The sequence below is a fragment of the Hyperolius riggenbachi genome, chromosome 3 (assembly GCF_040937935.1).
Source record: "Hyperolius riggenbachi isolate aHypRig1 chromosome 3, aHypRig1.pri, whole genome shotgun sequence".
NCBI classification, from domain to species: Eukaryota; Metazoa; Chordata; class Amphibia; order Anura; family Hyperoliidae; genus Hyperolius; species Hyperolius riggenbachi.
The window spans coordinates 331599538-331619640 of NC_090648.1; the positions used below are offsets into that span (position 1 = coordinate 331599538).

At 44.7% G+C, this 20103-nt stretch overlaps 1 protein-coding gene across 1 annotated transcript in view; it reads right to left on the reverse strand.

The window, feature by feature from the left end:
- ACSS3 (acyl-CoA synthetase short chain family member 3) overlaps window positions 1–20103 on the reverse strand; it is a 212379-nt gene that overhangs the window by 54285 nt on the left and 137991 nt on the right. The window contains exons 5-8 of the mRNA XM_068276864.1: window positions 16485–16625; window positions 8273–8353; window positions 7604–7699; window positions 1286–1437 (exon numbers count right to left, since the gene is read on the reverse strand). Coding sequence (XP_068132965.1) covers window positions 1286–1437; window positions 7604–7699; window positions 8273–8353; window positions 16485–16625 — 470 coding nt within the window. The remainder of the gene's footprint in view (window positions 1–1285; window positions 1438–7603; window positions 7700–8272; window positions 8354–16484; window positions 16626–20103) is intronic.

The window sequence follows — 20103 nt, forward strand, 5'->3', positions numbered from 1 at the left end:
ATAAGATAAAGAAAACACAGGATTTGTTTATTGTTTTATTTAAGTACTGCAAAAGAGGTTGTTGGAGTAACAGTTTATTCCAGACAACTGCCTGAAATGGATGATTTGAAATACAAAAAAAAAGAATATAAAATAATAAAGCAATTTTATTAAGTGAAGTCTGTCAGGACCATTGTGAAAAAGCACAAAGGTACAACAAGGTACACTACGAGAAGATGCAGAGACTGGCAAAGGTCATAAGAGGGCACTATGTCCACCAGAGGGCGTTATTTATAGGTGTAAAGCCTGTCAAGTTGCATTATAAAGAAGCATAGACTACGGTATGTCCAAGGGCACTACTAGGAATCACAGAGTGTGTGCAAGAGCATGACAAAGGGAAGAACATTAATCAGTGGTGTAACACGGAGATACAGTGTCTGTCAAGGCCAGAGGCGGGACAAGGTCCTCCAGCACCCAAGGCTGAGACACCAAAGTGCGCCCCTCCATCCCTGCCACCCCAGCCGTCACACACTGATTGCTATTAGACTAAGAGGCGCCACAGGGCCCACAACCTCCCCAACACCTTAATATCTAGTTATCTGGCTTGCAGTCACTGCCATGTATCCCCTTTTCTTATTTCTTTCTGCTTCAAGCACAATTAGGATTGACAGCTGAATGAATTCTGCGCCCCCTCCTGCACTGCGCCCTGAGGCTGGAGCCTTTCCAGCCTATGCCTCGGCCCGGCCCTGGTCAAGGCCATAACAGGTCACAATGCTCAACAGGTTGTTATTATTCACACAATTTTGAATGTAGTCACATTTATTAACTCTATATAGCTTTGGATTTTTTTCTGAGCTAGTGACTAGAGTGGGACTCTGTAATGCAGTTTAGTTTAGGGCACAATATGAATATGGAGACCAGCCCTGAAGATGCAGCCAGTGTAAGTTTGCCAAGACAGCGTTGCGCCACCACTCTGGGCAGGAGATCATTGGGGTTAGGTTTTATACTTCCTGTGTTACTAATAAGTAAAACAAACTTATTCCATTTAACTTCTAGCTATAAAAAAGGGCTCGAGTTCCAGTTTAGGTAGGCTTGTTAATGTTTTAAGTTGGGGATGTCTTCTGCCCAATAAGCAAAGCAATGCAAACCTGGACACAAAGAATAATTCCGGTTTAGGTGATAGGACAAATTATGGGGCGTAAGAATATACTGAACTTACCGTAAAACAGTTTAAATTGTTTCTCTGTTCTGTTTGTCACAATTAAGCAGCTATTATAGCATACATATCCATTTATATAGAACCTACTTTGTTAAAGAGTACTTCTTCCCCAAATCCGCCTCTGGATCTTGCTGACGTATGGCTCTGATTGCAGTTGGTGCGGTAAACATGGCCACCACTCCATGCTCTGATAGCACACGGAAATATGCAGAAGCATCTGGCGTTCCAACTGGCTTTCCCTGTGGACAGTTATTTTGAGATGATTATTAGAGGAAATGTATCCAGATAACAATAACAGCACAGCTCAGTGAAAGACAGAGCTCCAATATGACAGTCTGTTTTCTGGTAACATGTGCTATAGTTACAAAACAAATATGTTATTAATGGCCATAGTGTACACTAAAGCCTACTGCTCTGTATGATCACACTTAACCTTTGCCTTCTATACATTCGGTTTCATTTATTAAAGTTTAGCCTCTCTGGAACCAGCCAATACTGTAAGGCAACATTGTCAGCTTTGCAAATCTTCCTTCCAGCTCAGCTTGTTTAATAACACATTTTCACCTCTTTTAACCCTTCTCAATTTTTAGCTGGATTCCGTAACAACTTATGGCATTTTACTATAGCAAGGATAACATTTTCTCTTCTGGTCTTTAGCATGGACTATTGTTCTGGTAGTGCTACTATTGTGTGAAGGTTCCTATTGGTCCCAGTCATTGTGGTATTGCCCCAAAATTAAAAGGGACAGAACAAAAAGATAACACAGACAAGACAAATAGCATTTATATTGCACTTTCCTCCTGGTGGACTCAAACCGTGTGAGCTGCAGCCACTAGATGCGCTCAGCAGACAGTAGCAGTGTTAGGGAGTGAGGAAGCTACTGTTACTGGTGTACATTTCCATCAATGTATTCAGACTAAATCCTGTCACAAGGACCAAAATGAATTCTCCATTTAGAGCATATGCACGTTGATTTGAGCATCTGCCTGCAGTCAATCCTGTGGTGAAGCTGGATGCTGCCTGCCAGCGTGACAGAGTCCAAACTCTGTGTTCTTTGGTATCCATGAGTAGCCAAGCAAAGGTACAGATCCAAACCCACGAGATGAAATCTATGGGAAGTGGGTGCAGGGCTACTGCAATCCCCACCGCAGGTCTACCTTCCCGCTTACTAATTGGCTATTCATTGCCTGTCAGTCTCTGGAAAGTTGTGGCTGTGGTCGGGATTGCAGTCTGCTCATCCACCTCTTGTGGGCCAAGAAATTGCATGACCCAATGACTATGTGGACTTCTGAGAGGGAGAGTGCATGCAAGAAGCTGCAGGCAGTGAGGTGGTAAGGAAGTGGTCAAACCACCAGTGATCTGCTACAACCATGGGTTTACATTTTGCCAGGTTTGACAAAAGGTCTCTTTAAGTGGTCAGTGAAAAAAAGTGAGTGAGACAGTAGTTCAGTCGAGCCCCTATACGGCTTCCACCCTCTTTTGCTAGGACACAGGCAGAAACAGGAGTTTAAAATATGGACTGGGTAAGGTTGATCAAAATAATTCAGTTTCTCACCAAGATGTTCTAAACTGCTAAATGTCTCTTTTTACTTTCAAATCCACATCTTAAATGAACACATTTTAAATATCTGCACATTTAATATGTACATATTAAGTGTGTGTAATTAATATGCATTTACTTCATCAGTGGGACAAACACATTTTTGGGAGATATTGGGCTTTTCACAACATCTATACAAGAAACAGAGTTATTGCAGCACTAAGGGAGGGATCACACTTGCCTCTGTGGGAATCACAGACAATTTCCCACAAGTGTTTTGCAGCACAATTGTGCGTTTTGTGGTGTGTTGTCAGGTATGTGTTTTGTTTTGAGAGTAACCATTAATTGCAATGAGAAAACACAGGCACTGTACAGTGGACGGCATTGCAGGAAGTGACGAGAGGTGGAATGCACGCTGGAATGCGGAAGGAGGCGAGTCATTGCTTCCCCGCCGGCTACTTATACACTGACTATGGTAATAGCTGGAGGGGGAGAGCGGACAAGGGGACCAAGGTAAGGGGGGGTCTGACCCCCCTCCCCCGCTGTGCCTGCTGCCTCCCTACCTGCCTGCCACCCCCTTCAGGCCAGTGGCATACCAATAGGGGGTGCAGAGGTTGCAACCGCATCAGGGCTCTTGGGCCAGAGGGGCCCAAAGAGGGCTCTCCCTCAACCACAGTATTAGCTCTCTATTGGTCCTGTGTTGGTAATATTGACTTCTATATATGCTTTAAAAATAGTAGTAATCATTAAACTGTTCTCCATCCTCTTCTTGCTCCTCTGACACGGTGTTGTCCTTGGCAGGTTTTGGTGCACTGTATAAATTGTTATGTAAAGAGTGCTTGGGGGAGGCCCAATGTAAAACTTGCACTGGGGCCCATAGCTCCTTACCTTAGCTATGCCACTGCTCCAGGCTACCTATACTGGGAGTAATTATACTACCGAGGGGGGCTCTATCTTCACAAGTTTGCCTCAGGCAGCAAAAAGTCTAGAACAAGGCCTGAGCATGGTCTGTGTAAAAGCAGCTACACATCATTACAGAATAGTTATGTGATATTTAGGGTGCTTTTCAGAAGATCATTAAGATGCAAAAAGAATTGTGTGTTTAAAAAAAGGAAAAGAAAAGTAGCATTTTGGACAGTTAGAAACCCCTTTCTAGATGCTATTGCTGTCCACCTGCAGCATCTGCTGTCCTCTCCTCTCTCATGCAAGCTAAGAGTTCCTCATTGTGAACAGGTTACCATCCAGGTAGCTGGATTGTGACTACTGAAATCTGAGAATAATTCTGGAGAGCAGAATCCACAGAATAATAGGTTACTTGAAATGGACAATTAGATTAAAATAATTGTGGCTTGCATGCAAAGTGTATGCAACTGGTAATTGAGCTCATGATAAATGGAAATAAGTGCATTTGCGTGGCCTTATTCCAAACTGTAAGCAATTTGCATACAAGATGGAGTAATCAGCATTTTACTGACCATATCTGCATTGGACCTAAATCTGACCATAACTACATTGGGCCAGGTTTTCCCGCAGAAAGGAAGGGGGGAGGGGGCCAGGAGCTGGGGGGAGGGGGCTTCAACCCCTAGATAATGCATAGTAGCAGTGGCGTGTTATACATCACCAGATTCTGGCATTGATACAGGACCCTCTTCACTTCCTGCTCAGTTTGCAAGTGCCGTGGAGCCAGCCAATCACAATGCGGCTTCAGTCCCATGTGTATCACCGCCAGGAGCAGTACTATATATTGCTCCACTGCTGCTGTGCAGATCTGCCCACACAGCTCCCGGGCCCCCTGCAATGGCAGGGGTCGTGGGGGTTATTTATATGCCCCTGCCTATAGGTTACATACAATTCAGGTCAAAGGCAAATCTTTTACAGTTTCCATTCACTTCTGCGGTTTGCTGTGATTCTCAAATATTTGAACTTGATAAGCCACTGATGACCTTTATTTATCAATAATGAGGGTTTGCTGACATTTATTTACAGTATCCAGGTACTGTTACACTAGTAACTGAGTCACGGTTATGTCTTTATTTTGTTAACATCAGAAAAAGCTTAGAAGATGAAATGCACCACCAGAGCCTGCTGTTTCTATAGCAACAGAGAGTAGTTTACCTAGCTTTAAGCTACAGGAAATAATATTGTTTCAGGTCTTTTCAGCAGGTGATAAAGCCAAATAAAAAATAATCTATTAGAACAGAAAAATAATGAACAAAATACATATTCATTGAAGCACATTTGATTAATGCCAAGATAAAACAGTATGCACAATATTTACAGATATGAATATTCATAAACACAAAGATAATCTTCTGCTAAAATAGATCTAGGCAAGGTTAGAAGCTCTGCAATGCTGCAGAATATGGTACCCAAGGTATGATAACTACCAGTATTTACATATTCGCTGTGTCTAATGCCACTAACCTAAGGGCTGCTTCCCAATAAAGGGTAGCAATAACCATTGAATTCAGTGCAATGCATATACAGTATATTCAATTACAGCATCTGTAGCGGTCTGGGTGCAGACACTTCCATTTATTTCATAAATGGCAATCCAACCATCCTCTCAAGTATGCCTCAGGCAGCAAAAGTTCTAGAACCGTCCCTGTACATATCCATTGCACATTCAGCATCAGCTGCTTACAAATCAATACACCAGACATAGTGTGAAAGGGCCCTAAGGCTGTAAGAGCAATTGAAAAAAACTTTAACCAGCAGTCCAAACCTATACAGATTACCAGGGTTAGATTTCTACAAAAAAGTTTATTAGTCATATATACAGAGACCAGCTCAGGCCATCCAGTACACTGTGTTGGTGAGATAGACATCTACCTTATGTTACTCAGTCAGTTCATACAGAAATGCGTACACACAAAAAGTCTACAAATAAGGAACACATTTCTACACTTTTTTTTTATTTACTTTACGACAATGCCAGCAACCAAATAGCCTTTAAGAAAACACTCTGGCTGCTTTGATGCACAACTCCAGATGTCCACTGGAGAAAGCCTAGTGGGTGTGTCATATTTGCTCAACAAACCCGATTCTTTGGGTAAAAAAAAAAAAAATTAACATACCAGCAGTCAGAGGGTCAGAATGACATGGGTTGGAGAAGGAGTCAGTTCAAATGGTCTTGTCACTGGTTAACTGACATAAACCAGAATTCTGCAGGGTTTAAATAACTTAATCTTGGTTTTTAGCACTCTCAACCTTACAGGTTGATGTGAGCATGTAATTTGTGAGTAAAAAAGATAAATACTGACAAGCTTGGCCATACCCCTAGAACCTCCCTGTGTCTATTCAAGATCTGTGCTGAGATGAGCAAATAGCCTGTTTGTAAAAAGACAATATCTGCAAAATCTCATTTTGAAGGGTACCAAAAAAAAAAAATAAAAAAATAAAAAGCAAGTACCGGTACATGGGAATCCAACCACTGCAGTCTGCAAGGGATATAAACAATCAGAATGCTTTTTATCATTGCTTGAACCACTTGAAAATGTTTTGGGTGGGGTTGACCTTTAAGTTTACAAATTAATTTCCTAATTTTACAGGTGAATAACCTAGCCAATAAAAGGTCATAAATCGGTAGAACAAGTGGTGGCTTATTAAACGTACCATCTAGTCTTAAAGAGGAACTGTAGTGAAAACAACAATGAATACAATTGCTTATTGTTTACAATATTCAATTATAAATTATTTAGTCATTGTTTGCCCATTGTAAAATCTTTCCTCTCTCTGATTTACAGTCTAAAATGCATCACTGGTGGTGACATTATTTGTCCTGCCATGTTATTTGTGCATAGAACTCTCAGTAACAAACATTCCATACAGATCACTTGGCAGGACAGAGATATTGCTTGCTTGGCAGTTGGAAAAAAGCTATTATTTCCCGTAATGCAACAAGGTTCACAGACAGCAAACTGTCAGAACCTTGGTCATGACATCACATGTGGGAGGGGTTTCACCACAATATTAGCCATACAGACCCTCGATGATCTATTTGAGAACAGGTAAAGGTTTCTTGTGGTAAAGGGGATATCAACTACTGATTGGGATGAAGCTCAATCCTTGGTTAAAGTTCCTATTTAAAGTGAAATTCACCCTTGATAAAACTGCTGTAAACGTGTCAGCGCTGCACAAATGTTTTCAGCAACTTAATTTTTTTTTTTTTTTTTTAAAAGCTTTACATTTTCAATTTCTAAACCGCTATCAATTTCATATTACGTTAGTTTTGTAGTCTGTTATGTGCAACTTCTGTTCTCCACACTTTTCAAAAAACCAAATGACTAACAGCAACCTTTATATTTTCCAGTCTCGGTAGGGTCTGTACAAATCTGTGTGGAGCAAGCCAGCCAGACATAAAAGGCAGGACATTTAAAATAAAACATGTTATTATTCCTAACAATATGTAAAGATGAACTAAACTAAACAGGACACACAACAGAGACTGTATATTTCCCTAAATTGCAGATTTTAAAACTATGCAATATCAATCACAGTACAATGTTACTAGCAGGGCTGTGGAGTCGGAGTTGGAGTCGGGGCAATTTTGGGCACCCGGAGTCGGAGTTGGAGTCGGAGTCGTGGTTTCATAAACTGAGGAGTCGGAGTCAGGAGTCGGATGATTTTTGCCCAAAATTCACAGCCCTGTTAAATATTGGACTAAGGAGTCGGAGTCGAGGAGTCGGAGTCATTTTGGTTACCCGGAGTCAGAGTTGGAGTCAGAGTCGTGGTTTCATAAACTGAGGAGTCGGAAGATTTTTGTACCGACTCCACAGCCCTGGTTACTAGATGGCTTAATATTCTGTTTTCTTGTATCAGTCACTGAGAAACAAGTAAATTGTTCAAGTATAAACAGGGCATACCTCATACAATACTGACGAGTTCCCATGGAGTAGCGGTGCATAGCATATATAAGAATGTCCAACAACCCAGCCTAAATCAGAAGCTGCCCACCATACCTACAGCAAAAGAAAGCATATCAGTGTTTGAATTTGACATACAGGAACTGAAATAATATTATAAAATCTGTTCTAGCACTGCCTAGAAGGCAATAGGGTTAGCACTGCTAGGATCCTGGGATCCCAGCCCACAAATGATACAGTCTATGTGGAATCTTTATGTTCTCCCTTTGCTAGTGTACATTTCTTTGGGATAGTTCGATAACCAAAACTATATTGGCAGGTTAACTGGCACCTGACCATTCTCTCCCTGCTGTGTGTTTGGCTACAGATCAGTGTTGTCCTCTATGAAAAAAACAATCAGAAAAAAACCCACTTGTGACCGTTCCTTGTGCTCCAATGAAGGATTAATATGAACTGGGACCCACGACTCTCCCTTGCTACTTTGGTAAGATAAGATGGAGCATAGGGGTGAGAAAAGGTTCCAGACAGACCACTGGACACCCACCAGGCCCTAGGCACCTGCCTAAATGCCTTGTGGATAATAAGGCTCTGCTGTGCTCCCATCAAATGCTATGTGATCTGTTGGTTCTATATGAATACTGGACATTTATAAAATAAATGCAACCTTACTTCTCCTGGTTTCACTCCATAGACAGATGACATTGTCCAGTTCAACATCACAGCATATCCAGCTGTACTCCTTACAACACCCTGTATGTAAGAACAAGACAAATCTATTTAGCAAAAGGGTAAACTGAGTGAATATTTTTAAATGGATACTTAAAGGGATACTGTGGGGACCTCGGCAGCAGACACCCTGTGCCCGCGCATCCACTCACTGATGCTCCGGCCCCGCCTCCGGTTCACTTCTGGAAATTCAGACTTTAAAGTCTGAAAACCACAGCGCCTGCATTGCTGTGTCCTCACTCCCGCTGATGTCACCAGGAGAGCACTGCGCAGGCCCAGTATGGTCTGTGCCTGCACAGTACTCTCCTGGTGACATCAGCGGGAGCGAGGACACGGCAACGCAGGCGCAGTGGTTTTCAGACTTTAAAGTCTGAAATTCCAGAGGTGAACCAGAGGCGGAACCGGAGCATCGGTGACTGGCTGCGCGGGCACAGGACTTCTGCGGGGGACCATTAGAAGCCCCAGGTAAGTTCAACTCATTTTCCCCCGACCCCCCTACAGTATCCCTTTAAGATAGTCCTCCATATTATACAGAAATGGTAACATTGTACAAAAAAAAGACTGCATCAGTAATGATTACCTTAAAGTGTACCTGAAGTGAAAAAAGTGTCCCAAATGCATACTTAGCTCACCTTTACTGATCCAGCGCTGTGATCCCCGGAACCTCTTTGACAAGGGCCTATCAAAGAGTGCATGCAGTCACGATCCCATCCGTGAACAAGTATAGCCACGCCATACAGGGAGCCATTTTTCTAGTAAATGCAAGTGACTCTGCGTTATTGTGCAGGGGCAAGGCATCCTAAGCAGTGTAGCCATGCCCCTTCATGGATCGGAGCGTAGCTGGAGGGTTCCAGCACTGGATTGGTTGTCTCGAGGAGGATGCGGGAAACCTCTGAAGAAACTAGAGCATCGGACACCACCTTTTTCTACAAAAATTACCAGGTTTACTTTAAAGCTGATCCGAGATGAAAAACTAACTAGAACAAGTAACTTGTCTATATATCTTATATAAAGTTTAGATAGTTTACACAGTAAATCTAGCTGCAACCATCTTCAATAGAATAGGATTATTTCTTCCTGTGATACAATGACAGTAGCCATGTTTGTAAACATTACAAACAGGCAAGCTTATCTGCATCTTCTGTGAAAAAAAAATAATAATTCCCCCTCCCCTCTGCATCTGAAATCTCTGGCTAGTAATATCTCCCGCTTCTCCCGCCCAAACTGAGCTCCCATGAGCCCTTGCTACTGCCAAGGCTCTGAAAACCTGTTTAGTTTATAGGAAATTAGAGTATTAAAACAAAAACAAAAAAGTATTTGGCTTGAGGAATGCCCTAATGCAATGAGTAAAAGTTCATCTCGGATCCACTTTAAAATAGCCAAGGAAATGATGGTGTCGTTTTCATGGCATATGTCATGAACAGCAACATGAACAAGCATTGGGAATGTAAAACACTGTATGGCCTAGTGCACACCAGAGCGGTTCGGCTGCGGTTTGCGATCCGCTTGCTGGTGCGGATCCGCTTGGGTAATGTATTTCAATGGGCTGGTGCACACCAGAGCGGGAGGTGTTTTGCGGAAACGCATACTCCCGGGCTGCTGCAGATTTTAGATTGCGGATGCGTTTCTGCCTCAATGTTAAGTATAGGAAAACCGCAAACCGCTCTGAAAAACGGCACTTCAGAGCGGTTTGCCAGGCGTTTTTTGTTACAGTAGCTGTTCAGTAACAGCTTTACTGTAACAATACATGAAATCTACTATACCAAAACCGCTACACAAAACCGCAAAACGCTAGCTGAAACGCTGCAGAAAAAGAAGAAAAAGCGTTTCAAAATCTGCTAGCATTTTGCGGATCTGCTAGCGGTTTTTGGTGTGCACTAGGCCTATGAGTATAGAATTACATGACTTATAAGACTTTCTGGCAGAAATACAGAAATCTCACTGTTCTGTCTCAACTATAAAAGCACAGTAGAGCACAGTTATACAACAGATCCAAGTAAACAATAGGTTCTCTTACATACCACATATCACTGCCTTTGTGTGACTTTGACTAGATATCCATTATGTGACAGGACTAGCCAGCTTTTATATTTAATTACAACACATACTCTCTTTTTCTAGGTTATGTAAAATAAAGCTTTTAAGAGGAAAAAAATAGAAAATAAGCAATACAGCGAGAGAGAGAGAGAGAGAGAGAGAGAGAGAGAGAGAGAGAGAGAGAGAGAGAGAGAGAGAGAGAGAGAGAGAGAGAGATTTTCGGTTCGCGAATCTTGAAGGCGAACTTCCGTAAAAGTTCGGTTCGCGTGAACTTTTGCGAACCCGTAATAGACTTCAACGGGGATGCGAACGTTAAAAACTAGAAACATTTATGCTGGCCACAAAAGTGATGGAAAAGATGTTTCAAGGGGCCTAGCATCTGAGTTTTTGCATGGCGGAGTGGGATAAACACCAAAAGTCCCGAGGAAAAATCTGGATTTGATGCAAAGCAGCGGTTTAAGGGCAGAAATCACAATGCATGGTAAATTGGAGGCCTAAAGTGCTTTAAAACATCTTGCATGCGTATACATCAATCAGGGAGTGTAATTAGAGTACTGCTTCACACTGACAGACCAAACTCACTGTGTAACGCACCGCACACAGTTGTTTGTGTAGTGAAGGCCGTGCTGGACTGGTGCACACCATGGCGAGAGTGCAGGCCATGGCGGTTTTCAAGCCCATATGGTTGCCGGGCAGCGGCCTTAAAAATTCAGGAATCCGCCTGGAGTCCTGGACCCTGTTGGTGGTGGTGGAGAAGGCAGTCAAGCGGCCTGCAGGCAGAAATGCTGTGTGGGGACCGATTTAGTCTTCGGCGGGCAGTAGCCCTCCGGGATCCATGCCTCATTCATTTTGATAAAGGTGAGGTACTGAACACTTTTGTGACTTAGGCGACTTCTCTTCTCAGTGACAATGCCTCCCAGCTGCGCTGAAGGTCTTTTCTGAAAGGATGCTTGAGGCAGGGCAAGACAGAAGTTGGATGGCAAATTGTGACAGCTCTGGCCACAGGTCAGTAGTCCAAGGGTTCATCACTACTCACAGTGTCTACAGCCACACTTAAGGCCAGGTAGTCGGCTACCTGCCGATGGAGGCGTTGGTGGAGGGTGGATCCGGAAGGGCTAAGGGCGAATCGGTGGACTAAAGAATGTCCGCATGTCCGACATCACCATGAGATCGCTAGAACGTCCTGTCCTTGCCTGCGTGGATATGTAATAAGGATTACTGGCAGTGGTACCTTTATTCCGTTGTGCTGTGACATCACCCTTAAAGGGACTCCGAGCACAAAAAAAAAAAGAAAGTTGTACTCACCATGGGCTTTCTCCAGCCCAGTGCTGGTCGGGAGGTCCCACGCCGGCGTCCTGGCTCCTCTCCTTCTCCCCGCTCCGGAATGGCTGGCAGGCCGCAGCCCGGGCGACACTCTCCCGAGTGTCGGGCTTCTTCTTCCGCATATGACGCGGATTACGTCACACGCCGGCCGCCTCGCGTCATCATGGCGGCCGGCGTGAAAGTACTGCGCATGCGCGCTTTGTTTGCGCATGCGCAGTACTTTCACGCCGGCCGCCATGATGACGCGAGGCGGCCGGCGTGTGACGTAATCCGCGTCATATGCGGAAGAAGAAGCCCGACACTCGGGAGAGTGTCGCCCGGGCTGCGGCCTGCCAGCCATTCCGGAGCGGGGAGAAGGAGAGGAGCCAGGACGCCGGCGTGGGACCTCCCGACCAGCACTGGGCTGGAGAAAGCCCATGGTGAGTACAACTTTCTTTTTTTTTTTGAGCTCGGAGTCCCTTTAAACGGACTGTAAAGCATAGTTGCCAGCTTGTTCTGCAAGTGCTGCATCCTTTCTGCCTTCTGGTGATTTGGAAACATACCCGCCACTTTGTGCTTATACCGAGGGTCTAGTAGCGTGGCCACCAAGTACAGTTCATTACCCTTCAGTTTTTTTATACGGGGGTCCCTCAACAGGCTGGGCAGCATGAAAGATGCCATCTGCACAAAGTTGGATGCAGACGAACTATCAATCTCCTCTTGCTCTTCCTCAGTGATGCCAGCTAAGTTCTCCTCCTCTCCCCAGCCACAAACCATATCACGGGAAAGTTGAGCAGCACAAGCCCCTGCGACGCCTGCTGCGGTTGTTCTTCCGCCTTCTCCTCCAAACAACACCTTCCTCATCATCTGACTCCTCTTCCCCACACGACTCCTCCTCCTCATCCCCCCTCTGTGCTGCCGCAGGTGTTGAGGAAACATCTGGTTCTGATGAGAATTGATCCCACAACTCTTCCTCCTGTTCACACTCCTCCACAGCTTGATCCACCACTATACGCATGGCATGCTCAAGGAAGAAGGCATACGGGATCAAGTCACTGATGGCACCTTCACTGCGACTCACCAGGTTTGTCACCTCCTCAAACGGCCCCATGAGCCTGCAGGCATTTCGCATGAGTGTCGCATGAGTGTCGGCCAGAACAAGAGATGTCCCGAATGGTTCGCCGGCGAACGGTTCCAGGCGAACTTCGGTGGGCTCCACCCTCCTCCCTCCACATCCATATTACTGGTTTACCAGATAAAACTAAAGAATTGATTTTTGATTTTATGCCCAACAGTTACACTTTAACCAATTTGAGTAAAACTGAAGATTTTGTGATCTAAGTTATATTATTAACCTTGATTTCATGTTACGGAGTTAAACAAGTGTTCAATAAAACTCAGCGTTGTGAAAATTTTGGAAATGTTTGTTTCTTTTGTTCATTGAGCTACTGATTAAATTCATACTTTTTAAAGGGGGTATACTCATTCATGCTGAGCACTGTATAAACATTACATACACACAGAATGTGCATACTCAACTCCCATTTGCACCAATGTACCCAGTGGTAAGAGACCTAATGAAAGATATTGGGCTGCAGTGCTTACTAAGGAGAGAAGGGAGAGGGGGGGGGGGGGGGGGGGGGTATACCTGCAAATTAATTTTACATCCTAAGGCCACATACACACATCAGACCATAGTCTTTTAAAAATTAAAATGAAAGATCACAGACCAATTTTACCCCCTTCCATGTAGTATGAGAGCCATACCTACACAGTCTATTCTATGGAGCTGAACTCCACATCAGAAAAAAATCTTTGCAGGATGCTGCACACACAGATGCTGTACAGACACAAAAGATCAGTATCTGCAAAAGATCTGTTCCTGCCAAAAATCCATTCCTGCAAATTGCATTCATAGTCTATGAGATCTGCAGATCCTCATACACACCTTGTTTAACAGACATTCATCTGCAGATCAGATCCACCAGGATGGATTTTCAGATCTGCAGATGATCGTCTGATCTGCAGATGAATGTCAGTTCAACAAGGTGTGTATGATGATCTTCAGATTTCATAGACTATGGATGCAATTTGCAGGAACGGATCTTTGGCAGGAACAGATCTTTTTCAGATACTGATCTTTTGAATGTCTACAGCATCTGTGTGTGCAGCATCTTGGAAAGGTTTCTGTCTGATGGGGAGTTCAGCTCAATAGAATAGACTGTGTAGGTATGGCTCTCATATTACATGGAAGGGGGTAAAATTGGTCCGTGATCTTTCATTTTCCAAAAACTATGGTCTGATGTGTGTATGAGCCTTTACCCTACCATCAAGTTCCTCACCATTTTCTTCCAACAATAATTACTTCCAGATCTGACAAGATTTTGTCAGAACTGAAATATCAGTTGCTGTCAGTTACAGTATACCTGAAAGGACAACTGATTTGCAAAGCAATGTCCATGTTTCCCTATGGCTCAAGAGAGCTATATTACAGTTTAACAGTGTGCTGACCCAGAAGCGGTTCCTGGGTCATCATCATTTTTAAAATGGAGGACAGAGAATTCCATTAAATCTACACAAAACAATTACAGCGCCAAGCTTTACATGTGGTGATGATTATATAGGGATTTTCTATACAGATAGTACACACAGATAGCCCTATGTGAAAAGACCACAGAAATCACCTATAAGGGAAAAACCATTAGCATAATAGATACTATTACCAAAACAATTGTATATCAATATGATCTGATCATCCAATCAATATGATCCAGTATACAGTTCATAATACAATCCCAGCGTCTCAAACAATATAGTCTATGGCCTCAATTCACTAAGATCATGCTGGAGATAATAAGGCAAGAGAAAACTTACCTCCACATAAGAGAGTTATCTTATCTCTTCATTCCTTAAGTTACCTCCTCTGTAGTTATTTTACCTCCTCTGTAGTTAATTTACCTCCTCTGTAGTTAATTTACCTCCTCTGTAGTTAATTTACCTCCTCTGTAGTTAATTTACCTCCTCTGTAGTTAATTTACCTCCTCTGTAGTTATTTTCACATGCAGTTAATAAACAGCCTGTCTTTAACTCTGGAGTTATTTTAAGGATTGAAGAGTTAACTTAAAGACAGAAGAGTTAACTTTACTTTTGCCTGAGGTAAAATGTTTCCTGAATACTACATGCCTTATCACCATGGTAATAACTCTAGAAGAGTTATTAAAGACAGTAGATAAGCTTAGTAAATTGAGGCCATTGACTGGTGCGCTTCTGTCAGAAGAATGAGTGGTTTCTTCAAGATACAATAAGTTCAACGTCAGATCAGCACTCCTAGTGATTGCCTGTTGATCCATTACACCAGTTTCACCCTGTGAGATCCACACTCACCAACAGTAGAGGGCCTGGATTACATTGGCATCAGACGCTTTTGGGGCATTAATGGGCTCCCCTAGCCCACGATCCTCCTTGGTCTCCTTTACAGCAACCACTCTTCAATAGTACCACTGGGTCACTGCTTCATACAGTTTTCCTCAATAAACAATAATAAAAGCTCATTGCGCAGCTTGTTAAAAACAAAGTGACTTTAGTAAGCTGTTGCACTCACGTTTTTGGAGTAGGTAAAAAGCATTTGGAGTACAATGGGGGGGAGGGGGGGGGGGGGGGAGTCCGTTCTTGTACTCCAAATGCTTTTTACCTACTCCAAAAACGTGAGTGCAACAGCTTAATAAAGTCACTTTGTTTTTAACAAGCTGCGCAATGAGCTTTTATTGTTTATTGAGGAAAACTGTATGAAGCATTGACCCAGTGGTACTATTGAAGAGTGGTTGCTGTAAAGGAGACCAAGGAGGATCGTGGGCGAGGGGAGCCCATTAATGCCCCAAAAGCGTCTGAGGCCAATGTAATCCAGGCCCATTTTACTGTTGGTGAGTGTGGATCTCACAGGGTGAAACTGGTGGAGGTGTAGTGGATCAACAGGCAATCACTAGGAGCGCTGATCTGACGTTGAACTTAGATAATTCCATTAGTCACAGTGGACAAACAAGACGTAGGAGAGGAGAAAGACATTGATTAGTAGACTACACAGGAGGTAGGTGTGACGTGTGTATGTTTATTTTGACTTTATTTTTCAGTTCAGGTGTGCTTTAACCACTTGCCGACCGCACGCTTATACCGTGCGTCGGCAAAGTGGCAGCTGCAGGACCAGCGACGCAGTACTGCGTCGCCAGCTGCAGGCTGATTAATCAGGAAGCAGCCGCTCGCGCGAGCGGCTGCTTCCTGTCAAATCACGGCGGGGGGCTCCGTGAATAGCCTGCGGGCCGCCGATGGCGGCTTGCAGGCTAAATGTAAACACAAGCGGAAATAATCCGCTTTGTTTACATTGTACGGCGCTGCTGCGCAGCAGCGCCGTAAGGCAGATCGGCGATCCCCGGCCAATCAGCGGCCGGGGATCGCCGCCATGTGACAGGGGACGTCCTGTCACTGGCTGCACAGGACGGATAGCGTCCTGTGCAGCCCGGATCACCGGGGAGGGGACAGGTAGGAGAGGGAGGGGGGAATTTCGCCGCGGAGGGGGGCTTTGAGGTGCCCCCCCGCAACACCCAGCAGGCAGGAGCGATCAGACCCCCCCAGCACATCATCCCCCTAATGGGGAAAAAAGGGGGGCGATCTGATCGCTCTGCCTGCTACCTGATCTGTGCTGGGGGCTGCAGAGCCCACCCAGCACAGATCACAACAAACAGCGCTGGTCCTTAAGGGGGGGTAAAGGGTGAGTCCTCAAGTGGTTAAGAGCCAGCAGGGGTCAATGGCTGCAAAACTTTACCTTTGGCAGTCCTGTTGTTCCCGACGTATACAGGACATACAGTGGGTGATCGGATGGCAGGGGCACACAGTCATGAGGCTGAGCTTTCGCTAACTCTTCCGCCCAGTCAATATCCCTTCCAGGAGTTAGACGGACTTGTTCCTGATCAGAAATAAAAAAAAAAAAAAAATCAGTATAGAAGTAAAAACTGTAACAATACTAATAATTTTGTCTGCAGGTGCAGTTTCTGCCTCCCCTGATCCACTGGCACTGACACCCTGGCGCTTCAAGGGAAATTCTACTTCTGTGGAGAAAACAAACTGTGCGCTTTCCATTCAGCTCTACATATTGCAATGAGCAGGGCTGTGGAGTCGAAGTCGAGGAGTCGGAGCAATTTTGGGCACCCGGAGTCGAAGTTGGAGTTGTTGATTTCAAAAACTGAGGGGTTGGAGTCGAGTGATTGTTGTACACAATCCACAGCCCTGTTAAGTATTAGACTAAGGAGTCGGAGTTGAGGAGTCTGAGCCGTTTTGGGTACCCAAAGTCGGAGTAGTGGTTTCAGAAACTGAGGAGTCGGAGTTGGAAGATTTTTGTACCGACTCCACAGCCCTGGCAATGAGTAATGGCAAACACAAATTTAATTCCATTATTTTGTTTTTCGTATGCATATAAAATATAGTCATTCTGTTAGATATGAGAGTCCAAGTTTGTTGCCAGTCAATGGATTAGTCAAGGTGTTGAAAAGAAGTGAAAAAGGATTCTGCCCTGTGCAATGCATTGCTTATGCAGCAAGGTGGAGCTTATATACAATAATGCCCCCAACTGAACACACGGCACTGTGGCAAGGTGACAAATTAGTACAGGCCGGGCTTATTGTCAACTTTTAGGAAATGATTAGCTGGATGCAAATTAAGACAAGACAAATAACATTTATATTGTACTTTTCTCCTGGCGGACAGAGTGCCAAAGCTGCAGCCACTAGGGTGCCCTCTATAGGCAGTAGCAGTGATATGGAGTCTTGCCCAAGGCCTCCTTACTGAATATGTGCTGGCTTACTGAACAGGCAGAGCAAAGATTTGAACCCATGTCTCCTGTGTCAGAGCCCTTAACCATTACACTATCCATGCTGGAAACACAATCTTTAATAAAATTAAAGCACATAAAGCCTTGTGCAATATACAATGCTATTAAGTACTTTGTTCTTTACATAGCTGAATGCGCTGACAGCAAAAGCCCACAAAAATTATTACTGGAAATCAAATTTATCAGCCCATGGAGGTCTGGATTTGGAGTCCCACTCAAAATTAAAGTGGAAAAAATACTACAGGCTGATCCATATGATGTAATGTCCTCAAAAAACAAGACAAAATGAGGCTTAGTAGTGTGTGTGGCAGAGGCGGGACAAGGTCCTCCAGTACCCAAGGCTGAGACACCAAAGTGCGCCCCTCCATCCCTCCCACCCCAGCCGTCACACACTGATTGCTATTAGACTAATAGGTGCCCCAGGGCCCCCAACCTCCCCAACACCTTAATTTCTAGTTATCTGGCTTGCAGTCACTGTCATGTATCCCCTTTTCTTATTTCTTTCTGCTTCAAACACAATTAGGAATGACAGCTGAATGAATTCTGCGCCCCCTCCTACACTGCGCCCTGAGGCTGGAGCCTCTCCAGCCTATGCCTCGGCCCGGCCCTGGTGTGTGGCCTCCAAGTGCCTGGTATGACCTTCCTACAACGACTGCATATGCTCCGGATGAGGTTGCAGATGGTCTCCTGAGGGATCTCTCCTCCTAGACCTGGACTAAAGCATCCACCAACTCCTGGACAGTCTGTTGGTAGATGGAGTGAAACATGATGTCCCAAAATGTGCTCAATTGGGTTCAGGTCTGGGAAATGGGTGGGCCAGTCCATAGCATCAATACCTTCATCTTGCAGGGACTGCTGACACACTCCAGCCACATGAGGCCTAGCATTGTCTAGCATTAGGAGGAACCCAGGGGCAACCGCACCAGGATATGGTCTCACAAGGGGTCTGAGGATCTCATCTCGGTACCCAATGGCAGTCAGGCTACCTCTAGCGAGCACATGGAGGGCTGTGTGGCCGCCCAAAAAAATGCCACCCCACACCATTATTCACCCAGAGCTAAACCGGTCATGCTGGAGGCAGGCAGCAGAACGTTTTCCACAGTGTCTCCAGACTCTGTCACGTCTGTCACATGTGCTCAGTGTAATCCTGCTTTCATCTATGAAGAGCACAGGGCGCCAGTGCTGAATCTGCCAATTCTTGGTGTTCTCTGGCAAATAGTGTCAAAAAAGGATTGAAAAACACAGCAAATTGTGTGAAGTATAAAACAGCCCAACTTTTGCAAATGCACCAATCATCACTAACACCCCCCCCCCCCCCACACACACACACACCATGCTTCCAGAGTGAATGAGCTCTTTAACTTCTTTTATCTCAGTAATAATGTACTGCCTTACTATGAAGGGTGCAGGTACACAAACCGGGCCGGATTTGTACTCTTTAGCGCCCAAGGCTACTGCCTCCAGCCGCGCCCCCCCCCCCCCCTTTCCCCCTTTGGTATAGGTAGCAAGATGACCACTCTCCCCTTCCCTCCAGTATAGGCAGCCAGATGACCACCTTAATCCCTCATTTTCCCACCCCCCTTCAGTATAGGTAGCCAGCTCGCCTTCACACCGCAGCAGCCATCGGTGTCACTCAATTCTCAGCTCATTTCCAGTGCAGAAGCTTACCTTTCCCATCTGTCTCCAATGCTGCCCAAGTCCATAGCCGCTGGCCACAATGCAAACTTGCACAGAGAGCAAGGTGGCTGCTACACAGGTGGTTAGCAGCAAAGTACTGCGGTCAGGTGCTCGCCTGATCTCCCTGCATTGCAGCATTTGCAAGTTTACACCTGTTAAGGCTGCCGTTTTGGTGCCCTGGCTCCTGTGGTGCCCTAGGCTATGGCCTAGGTGGCCTTGCCCTAAATCCAGCCCTGCAAACAAAGCTAAAATATTTTGCATAAGAAAAGTGACTTCAGCCCTCCAAATGTAGTCCCTTTACAGTGATGTCATTTTTTATTATTATTTATTTAGCACCAACATCTTCTGCAGTGCTGTACAGAATATATGGTCTTGTCACTTGGCTGTCCTGCAGAGGGGCTCACAGTCTAATCCATACTATAGTCCAACAGTATGTCTGTATGTATCATGTAGTGAATAATAATAATAATAATAATAATAATAATAATCCGAACATTTAAAGCGCTCAACCATGCAGTGTTAGGGAGTCTTGCCTTGAACTCCTTACTAAACAGGTACTGTCCTGAGCCAGGATTCAACCCCTGGTCTCCCATGTCAAAGGTAGTGCCCTTAACCAGTACACTATCCAGTGTATGCATCAGACTAGGGCCACGTTAGGGGGAAGTCAGTTAACTTATCTGTATGGTTTTTTTGAGTGCGGAGGAAACCAGAGTGCCTGAGGAAACCCAAGCAGACACAGGGAGAACATACAAATTCTGTGTAGATAGTGCCCTGGCACCCAGCACTTCAAGGCTATAGTGCTGCCCACTACACCACTGTGCTGCCCATGTATGACTGTGTGAACCTGTAACAGTTGATTTCTTCATTCCCCTGTGCCGCT